The sequence below is a fragment of the Coregonus clupeaformis genome, chromosome 20, assembly GCF_020615455.1.
Source record: "Coregonus clupeaformis isolate EN_2021a chromosome 20, ASM2061545v1, whole genome shotgun sequence".
Classification (NCBI taxonomy): Eukaryota; Metazoa; Chordata; class Actinopteri; order Salmoniformes; family Salmonidae; genus Coregonus; species Coregonus clupeaformis.
This window is the reverse complement of record NC_059211.1, coordinates 44,838,723-44,848,883: the sequence shown is the minus strand read 5'-3', so window position 1 is coordinate 44,848,883 and position 10,161 is coordinate 44,838,723. Positions and strand designations below refer to the sequence as shown.

Sequence of the window (10,161 nt, the reverse complement as noted above, 5' to 3'; positions counted from 1 at the left end):
TGGTTGGGGACATGCATCACGTGACCATGTTTTTCTATTTTCGAATGATTGACGTTGATTGACTGTTACATTAGACTGATATATTTTCTCCGTTTTTAGGATGACACCATTTGACGTGGTTTTCTGGTAGGCTATAATTTTAAAGACTTTGTCTAAAACGAACTTGATGTATGTTATTGTCCTTGTATACATGTATAGCACAATTGGCAGTCACATAATATTTGTTCACAATTTTGACACTAGCATTGCAAGAAAATATTGAAATATGGACTTTAATTAATGCACTATTAACCGCTATAGACATTTCTTTTTTTACAAAGGCTACCGATACAAAAGACTGTACATTCCAGAAAATAGCACTTATTTTCCTTATTGCTAAATTAAGCTTTACAGAACTCGGGTAACTTTAAATTACCCTGAGAATAATATTTACACAACAAAAAATATGTAATAGAGGTTAGGACAGAGTCAAACTACACTCACAACACAAGAGATAAAAAATTACTTGCTGAGATAATTTCAGTAGAGGAAATATGATTAATTGGGAACATAAAAAGTATTAGGGTTTTGGGCTGTATTTGCTTTCATGGGCCCTGGCTGGAGTTGGGGTCCTGAAGTGTTTATTGTCATGGGCTGTGGCTGGAGTTGGGATTGTGAGGTGTTTGCCGTCATGGGCCCTGGGTGGGTTTGGGGTCCTGAAGAGGTGTTTGTTGTCATTTGCCCTGGCTGGAGTTGGGGTCCTGAGATGTTTGCTGTCATGGGCTGTGGCTGGGGTCCTGGTGTGTTTTAAAGGAGGAGGAATCTTCTGGTTGTCCATCTGTATTCCTGGACGCGGAGAGGGCTGTTTTATTGCAGATCTTGGTAGATGCATATTCATATAGATAGCATTCTCTGGAAATAAACAAGAAAAAAAAATACTCCAAAGTAATTGTCACACCAACAAATATTCACATCTGATTGACTGTCTTTGCTCAGCAGCCTGCACTGTCAAGAAATGTGTAGATTGGGCGGAAAGGACAAGACACAGCTGAGAAGCTGCAAAGAATGAACCAGTAACCACAGGCAGTGAGACGTTCACCTATCCTCCCCCTGCTCTGTCTCAGAGCTTTTAACCACATACCACCTGCTCTCTCATTCAGAATGACTAAGGAAAGACCTCACTTTGTGCAAATTAGCTGCTCTGTAAATGAGTGCACCGGGCTTGCTGTTTTTTCATTTTTTTATCTCTCTGTCTCTCTGTCTCTCTGTCTCTCTGTCCCTGTGTGTGCTATGATACTTATATACACTACCAGTCAAACGTTTTAGAACACCTACTCATTCAAGGGTTTTTCTTTATTTTTACTATTTTCTACATTGTAGAATAATAGTGAAGACATCAACACTATGAAATAACACATGGAATCATGTAGTAACCAAAAAAGTGTTAACCAATCAAAATATATTTTATATTTGAGATTCTTCAAATAGCCACCCTTTGCCTTGATGACAGCTTTGCACTCTCTTGGAATGCATTTGGAATGCATTTCAATTAACAGGTGTGCCTTCTTAAAAGTTAATTTGTGGAATTTCTTTCCTTCTTAATGTGTTTGAGCCAATCAGTTGTGTTGTGACAAGGTAGGGGTGGTATACAGAAGATAGCCCTATTTGGTAAAAGACCAAGTCCATATTATGGCAAGAACAGCTCAAATAAGCAAAGAGAAACGACAGTCCATCATTACTTTAAGACATGAAGGCCAGTCAATACGGAAAATATCCCATCCCATCTGGTTTGGGCTTAGTGGGACTATCATTTGTTTTTCAACAGGACAATGACCCAACACACCTCCAGGCTGTGTAAGGGCTATTTTACCAAGGAGGAGAGTGATGGAGTGCTGCATCAGATGACCTGGCCTCCACAATCCCCCGAACTCAACCAAATTGAGATGGTTTGGGATGAGTCGGACCGCAGAGTGAAGGAAAAACAGCCAAAAAGTGCTCAGCGTATGTCGGAACTCCTTCAAGACTGTTGGAAAAGCATTCCAGGTGAAGTTGGTTGAAAGAATGCCAAGAGTGTGCAAAGCTGTCATCAAGGCAAAGGGTGGCCATTTGAAGAATCTCAAATATAAAATATATTTTGATTTGTTAACACTTTTTTGGTTACTACATGATTCCATGTGTTATTTCATAATGTTGATGTCTTCACTATTATTCTACAATGTAGAAAATTGTAAAAAATAAAGAAAAACCCTTGAGTGAGTATGTGTTCTAAAACTTTTGACTGGTAGTGTATATTATAGAGCTTTCTTTCCTTTTCTTTCATGTGTTGCATATGCTCTGATCATCCTCCCCCTCTACAAACTACTCCTCTCTGCTTCAGGTCACACGATCTGGTTTGAGATTAAGTTCAAAGTACAGTGGGGGAAAAAAGTATTTAGTCAGCCACCAATTGTGCAAGTTCTCCCACTTAAAAAGATGAGAGAGGCCTGTAATTTTCATCATAGGTACACGTCAACTATGACAGACAAAATGAGAAAAAAAATCCAGAAAATCACATTGTAGGATTTTTTATGAATTTATTTGCAAATTATGGTGGAAAATAAGTATTTGGTCACCTACAAACAAGCAAGATTTCTGGCTCTCACAGACCTGTAACTTCTTCTTTAAGAGGCTCCTCTGTCCTCCACTCGTTATCTGTATTAATGGCACCTGTTTGAACTTGTTATCAGTATTAATAAAAGACACCTGTCCACAACCTCAAACAGTCACACTCCAAACTCCACTATGGCCAAGACCAAAGAGCTGTCAAAGGACACCAGAAACAAAATTGTAGACCTGCACCAGGCTGGGAAGACTGAATCTGCAATAGGTAAGCAGCTTGGTTTGAAGAAATCAACTGTGGGAGCAATTATTAGGAAATGGAAGACATACAAGACCACTGATAATCTCCCTCAATCTGGGGCTCCACGCAACGATCTCACCCGTGGGGTCAAAATGATCACAAGAACGGTGAGCAAAAATCCCAGAACCACACGGGGGGACCTAGTGAATGACCTGCAGAGAGCTGGGACCAAAGTAACAAAGCCTACCATCAGTAACACACTACGCCGCTAGGGACTCAAATCCTGCAGTGCCAGACGTGTCCCCCTGCTTAAGCCAGTACATGTCCAGGCCCGTCTGAAGTTTGCTAGAGTGCATTTGGATGATCCAGAAGAGGATTGGGAGAATGTCATATGGTCAGATGAAACCAAAATATAACTTTTTGGTAAAAACTCAACTCGTCGTGTTTGGAGGACAAAGAATGCTGAGTTGCATCCAAAGAACACCATACCTACTGTGAAGCATGGGGGTGGAAACATCATGCTTTGGGGCTGTTTTTCTGCAAAGGGACCAGGACGACTGATCCGTGTAAAGGAAAGAATGAATGGGGCCATGTATCGTGAGATTTTGAGTGAAAACCTCCTTCCATCAGCAAGGGCATTGAAGATTAAACGTGGCTGGGTCTTTCAGCATGACAATGATCCCAAACACACCGCCCGGGCAACGAAGGGGTGGCTTCGTAAGAAGCATTTCAAGGTCCTGGAGTGGCCTAGCCAGTCTCCAGATCTCAACCCCATAGAAAATCTTTGGAGGGTGTTGAAAGTCCGTGTTGCCCAGCGACAGCCCCAAAACATCACTGCTCTAGAGGAGATCTGCATGGAGGAATGGGCCAATATACCAGCAACAGTGTGTGAAAACCTTGTGAAGACTTACAGAAAACGTTTGACCTGTGTCATTGCCAACAAAGGGTATATAACAAAGTATTGAGAAACTTTTGTTATTGACCAAATACTTATTTTCCACCATAATTTGCAAATAAATTCATTAAAAATCCTACAATGTGATTTTCTGGAATTTTTTTTCTCATTTTGTCTGTCATAGTTGACGTGTACCTATGATGAAAATTACAGGCCTCTCATCTTTTTAAGTGGGAGAACTTGCACAATTGGTGGCTGACTAAATACTTTTTTCCCCCACTGTATGTATACCAGGTAAATACATTTTTGGAACAAAAACCGTCTTGTACCTATGCTCTTGCATCCCCTTCGTTGTAGTAAGATCCAGATGACCACTAGAAGTGTGACAAGTATGGCACTCGCTGCTCCCACTGCTACCCACAGCCTCCAGTCTACAAGCAGACCCCCATTGGAAGGGTGAGACAGAGTTACTGGTTGGAGGGAGAGGAGGGTAAACAGCAGTTATTTCATTCGACATCTTCATTCAACACTAGTGGTGCGCAGGTCACATAATTAGTTAAATAAAGTCCACCTTTGTGCAATCTAAGTGTCACATGACCAATTTGTAAGTCGCTCTGGATAAGAGCATCTGCTAAATGATGTAAATGTAAATGTAAATCTGTCACATGATCTCAGTATATATACACCCCAGGCCCCAGAGTCTGCAACACCACTGAAGACCAAGGAGCTGTCCAAACAGGTCAGGGACAAAGTTGTGGAGAAGTACAGATCAGGGTTGGGTTATAAAAAAATATCAGAAACTTCCCACGGAGCACCATTAAATCCATTATTAAAAAAATGGAAAGAATATGGCACCATAATAAACCTGCCAAGAGGCCGCCCACCAAAACTCACGGACCAGGCAAAGAGGGCATTAATCAGAGAGGCAACAAAGACACCAAAGATAACCCTGAAGGAGCTGCAAAGCTCCACAGCAGAGATTTGAATATCTGTCCATAGGACCACTTTAAGTCGTACACTCCACAGAGCTGGGCTTTACGGAAGAGTGGCCAGAAAAAAAGCCATTGCTTAAAGAAAAAAATAAGTTTGGTGTTTGCCAAAAGGCATATGGAAGACTCCCCAAACATATGGAAGAAGGTACTCTGGTCAGATGAGACTAAAATTGAGCTTTTTGTCCATCAAGGAAAACGCTATGTCTGGCGCAAACCCAACACCTCTCATCACCCCGAGAACACCATCTCCACAGTGAAGCATGGTGGTGGCAGCATCATGCTGTGGGGATGTTGTTCATCGGCAGGGACTGGGAAACTGTTCAGAATTGAAGGAATGATGGATGGCGCTAAATACAGGGAAATTCTTGAGGGAAACGTGTTTCAGTCATCCAGAGATTTGAGACTGGGAGGGAGGTTCACCTTCCAGCAGGACAATTACCCTAAGCATACTGCTAAAGCAACACTCGAGTGGTTTAAGGGGAAACATTTAACTGTCTGGGAATGGCCTAGTCAAAGCCCAGACCTCAATCCAATTGAGAATCTGTGGTATGACTTAAAAATAGCTGTACATCAGCGGAACCCATCCAACTTGAAGGAGCCGGAGCAGTTTTGCCTTGAAGAATGGACAAAAATCCCAGTGGCTAGATGTGCCAAGCTTATAGAGACATACCCTAAGAGACTTGCAGCTGTAATTGCTGCAAAAGGTGGCTCTACAAAGTATTGACTTTGGGGGGGTGAATAGTTATGCACGCTCAAGTTTTCAGTTTTTTTGTCTTATTTCTTGTTTGTTTCACAAAAAAAATATGATTTTGCATCTTCAAAGTGGTAAGCATGTTGTGTAAATCAAATGATACAAACCCCCAAAAAAGCCATTTTAATTCCAGGTTGTAAGGCAACAAAATTGAAAAAATGCAAGCCACTGTATGCAGCTACGCTCCCCATCCAACCTGACAGAGCTTGAGAGAATCTGCAGAGAAGAACTCCCCAAATACAGGTGAACCAACCTTGTAGCGTCATACCCAATAAGACTTGAGGCTGTACTCTCTGCCAAAGGTGCTTCAACAAAGTATTGAGTAAAAGGTCTGAATACTTATGTAAATGTGATATTTCCTTGTTTAAAAAAAAACAAAATTTGCTAACATTTCTAAAAACCTGTTTTTGCTTTGTCATTATGTGGTACTGTGTGTAGATTGATGAGGGGAAAACTATTTTATCAATTTTAGAACAAGGCTGTAACGTAACAAAATGTGGAAAAAGTCAATGGGTCTGAATACTTTCCGAATGCACTGTATAATTAGATAATAATAATTGGTCATTTAGCAGACGCTCTTATCCAGAGCGACTTACAGGAGCAATTAGGGTTAAGTGCCTTGCTCAAGGGCACATCGACAGATTTTTCACCTAGTCGGCTCGGGGATTAGAACCAGCGACCTTTCGGTTACTGGCACAACGCTCTTAACCACTAAGCTACCTGCCACCCTAGAATACAGCTTCTGTCATTATATGCTGCCCTAGAAGACTAAAATAAACCCTTGCTCACCAGAATAATGTAATAAATAGATAGAATGAGTGCTTCAATCTAGTCAATCTGGTCTCAGAACATTTAATATTATTTTGTATGTAAATCCGAGACACTCCATTTAGTAGGATATGTTACGTTTCTTATGGTATGTATTAATTTGGGGATGTCCATTACCCATTTCATATGATATATTACGAATTACAATTCATATTATATGTTAGGAATTTGCAAAATGTACAATATGTTAGGAATTTGCTAAACGTAGTATATGTTACGATTTGCAAAACATATTATATGTTACAAATTCTAGCTAGGTGGCTAACGTTAGCTAGCTGGCTAACGTTAGCAAGTCTAGGGGTTAGGGGTTAGGGTTAAGGTTAGGGTTAAGTTTAGTAGTTAGGTTCATTGGTTATGGTTATGGTTAGGGTTAGGGGAAGGGTTAGCTTAAATAGTTAATGTTAGGGTTAGGGGAAGGTTGAGCTAAAACGGTTAGGGTTAGGGGAAGTGTTAGCTAACATACTAAGTAGTTGCAAAGTAGCAAAAAAGTAGAAAGTAGTTGAAAAGTTGATAATTAGGTAAAATGCTAAAGTTTTCCGTGATAAGATTCGCACTCACAACCTTTTGTATAACGCAAACGTCTAGCAACTCAAAGGTTCCGAGTTTGAATCTCATCACGGACATCTTTAGCATTTTAGCTAATTAGCAACTTTTCAACTACTTACTACTTTTTTTCTACTTTACAACTACTTAGCATGTTAGCTAACCCTTCCCCTAACCCTAACCTTAACCCTTTTAGCTAACCCTTCCCCACCCAACTTTCGTTTTTGCCTTAAGTAACCATATGTCTTATGTAACCATACCAAACGTAACATTTCCTACTAATTTGAGTGTCCCGGATATACGTTTATTATGTTATGTCTAGTCTATGAGACCAGGTTGATCTAGTTGACATCAGTAAAGTTCTCTGTGATCTCTGCTTCTTTCAAGGAACAAAGATGGTTAGGGACCAGGGAGAAAATGCAATAACAAAAAAACAAAAAAACAGACAGTCTTGTGACTATCGAATTTGTATAGCTCCTCACAACCATCACACAATCATCACATAACATGCTATTATCCTCTTTTACCACTTCACCAAATCTTTCCCAAACATTTATTTTCTGTCCCTCCCTTCTCTTTACTTTAAATTCTCCATTTCGCAGCTTTTCTCTTATTGAATTAAACTCCGACATTAAACTCATGCATTTGGCAATTGGCATGTAGGCTATTTGGCGCCCATACAGTTAGGCCTTAAAGCTTAGGCTTATGCACTAATGCCAGATAGCCTAAGATAATGAAAGAAAAGCCTCAATGTAACCTATAGATATAAATTGGACAAGAATTATACATTTATGGATTTTGTAAGGTATTGTTTTCTCTTTATTCAACCCGCCCAATATTTCATGACCCTAAATCCACCCGTGGGGACTGCAGGTTATGAGTCAACCAACGCATCACTCACTACCACACACATACATACATACATACACACATACACACACACACACACACACACACACACACACACACACACACACACACACACACACACACACACACACACACACACACACACACACACACACACACACACACACACACACACACACACACATATATTCACACAGTGAAAACGCCTATGGTTTGTTGGAGGATTTACCTGTCATCAATGTAGTATAAGTGGTACTTTCTACCTGGCTGTCCGCTGCAATAGAAAGACCATAATGAGGTTTTTAGAATATTTACAGTATACCATTCAGTAACAATAGTAGTGCTGCCACTGATGCTACTGTTGTAAGACTCATCATCATAACATTTCTAAACATTTCACAGAGACTCTGATGAATTAGATAAAAAAGGATTCCCTTTTGTACTTACTTATATTAACTTGAGTTCCATTGCTACATGCTTGTTGAAGGGCGGGAATCTCTACTGTGACACGGCAAAAGTACCATCCACTGTTATTGTGTGTAACATCTTTAAGAATTAATCTGGACCAACTCTTTCCAGGTTCTTTAGATACATGACCCCCAGCATCAGGCTTCACAGTTTTGTCAGCCGAATGGGTACTGATGTTCAGTTTTATATCAGAGCTGCAGCTTGAGTGGCCAGTTCGGCTGAAATACCAGTTCACCTTGACACGAGTTTGGGGCTTAAAACTGCAGTTCAGGGCAAGAGAGGAACCAAGATGAACTTCCACAGTCCTTGGTGGCTGATCCAGGATCATAGTGCTCAGACCAGGCTTCACCAACATTCCTGTCGCAAGAGAATGCACACAATTGAGAGTTTAGTTGTTGGATTATTTAGAAGCAAACAAGAGATTGTGTGAGTACAGATCAGGGAAAGAGCAGAGGAAAATCAAGGAGCTATGAATATAATTGCAAAAAGCAAATGCAAATGTTTGTATGACCATATATTGTCAAATTTAAACCATGTATTGAAGAGTTGAAGAGCAAGGAATAGTAATCCCACCTATAAGAAACAGCAAGAGGGTCCCTTTTCTCCAGATGTCCATTTTATGGCTCAATGGTGGGCTTCTCAGTGTGTCCCTACATGTCATAGCTACAGTACCTTCCTGAGTGAGATGAGGAAGGACTCTCTATGTGTGGGTGGAAGGAAGTGCTTAAAATTTCGGTATACTGAAAGCAGTCATGGGGTGAGGGGTGGTGGGGGATGCACATATAACTACAAAGTGTCACAGTTCCCTCAGCCAGAACCCAAAAGCAGACCAGGACAAGGAGAGTTGAACGAAGGTGAGGGTTTATTGGATACAACAAAAAGGTGCAGTATAATCCAGGGACAGAGCGGGCGGCGTGGTTGAGTAGTTGGGGGTGCAGTCTGGGTCCAGTGATGGCTCGGCAGCCACCACCATCAGGCAGAGGTGGAGTGAAGGTTCCGGACGTGTGACTGCAGGTGGAACAAAAACGGAGGTAAGAACACAAAACTCAACAAAGTACAAAATAACAAAACTCACGCAAGATACTCTTAAACTGATACCACAGTACACCTACTGTTCATGGCTAACGATCCGGCAGGAACTGGATGTTGGGCCAGAGCCTAAGAAAGGTGCTGATTAGGCCCAGGTGTGCAGATTGCTAACAGGAATCAGGTGCGGAAACCAGAGCGCTCCCCGGAGCGTTCCCGAACCTCGGGAAACTGGAGACTACGACCAGACCCCGACTCAGACAGCCGGGATCGTTACAGTACCCCCCTCCGGCCCAGACGCCACCGGCGGACTCCCGGAGCGCCAGGATGGAGGCGGTAAAAGTCCCTGATGAGATCCGCATCTAGGACCTGTCGCCGCGAGAATCCAACTCCTCTCCTCCGGACCATACCCCTCCCAGTCCACGAGATACTGAAACCCCGGCCCCGCCGTCTGGCATCCATAATGCGACGCACCGTGTAGGCAGGACCACCTCCGATCATCCGAGGAGGAGGAGGAGGAGGCGGAGGAGGCAACAGAGGACTGAGGAAGACAGGCTTGAGGCAGGAGACATGAAAGGTGGGATGGACTCTGAGCGTCCTCGGTAGTTTGAGTCGCACTGGCCACTGGATTGATCACCTTCTCCACCACAAACGGACCAATAAACTTGGTAACAACTTCCTAGACTCAGTCCGTAACGGAAGATCCCGTGTGGCCAACCAAACCCTATCTCCGATGGTATAGGTGGGAGCGGGGATCCGGCGACGATTCGCCTGGAGCTGATACCGTCCGAACCTCTAAGGAGTGCCTTTCTGGCCCCGATGCCAGGTCCGGTGGCAACGCCGAATATGGGCCTGAACAGAAGGCACTGAGAGCTCCTTCTCCTGAGAAGGGAACAGGGGAGGTTGGTAGCCATACAGGCACTGGAAGGGAGACATCCCAGTGGCCGATGTAGGGAGAGTATTGTGGGCA

General features: G+C 42.4%; 1 protein-coding gene across 1 annotated transcript; it reads right to left on the bottom strand.

Moving 5' to 3' along the window:
- Positions 1–299: 299 nt before the first annotated feature.
- On the bottom strand, positions 300–8,812 carry LOC121532706 (transmembrane and immunoglobulin domain-containing protein 2-like). Its single transcript, XM_041838489.2, has 5 exons — positions 8,739–8,812; positions 8,145–8,522; positions 7,927–7,971; positions 4,043–4,183; positions 300–891 (listed from the first exon to the last, which is right to left on the bottom strand). The coding sequence occupies exons 1-5, from the start codon at positions 8,779–8,781 to the stop codon at positions 560–562; spliced, it is 939 nt and encodes a 312-aa protein (XP_041694423.2). The 5' UTR covers positions 8,782–8,812; the 3' UTR covers positions 300–559.
- Between the last annotated feature and the right edge of the window lie 1,349 nt (positions 8,813–10,161).

Coding starts and splice junctions, on each gene's coding strand:
- LOC121532706 (XM_041838489.2), bottom strand. CDS start 8,781: ATGGACATCTGGAGAAAAGGGACCCTCTTGCTGTTTCTTATAG. Junction 7,972..8,144: donor TGGAACTCAAGTTAATATAA/GTAAGTACAAAA, acceptor TTTCTATTGCAG/CGGACAGCCAGGTAGAAAGT. Junction 892..4,042: donor AAGGGGATGCAAGAGCATAG/GTACAAGACGGT, acceptor GTTTATTTCCAG/AGAATGCTATCTATATGAAT.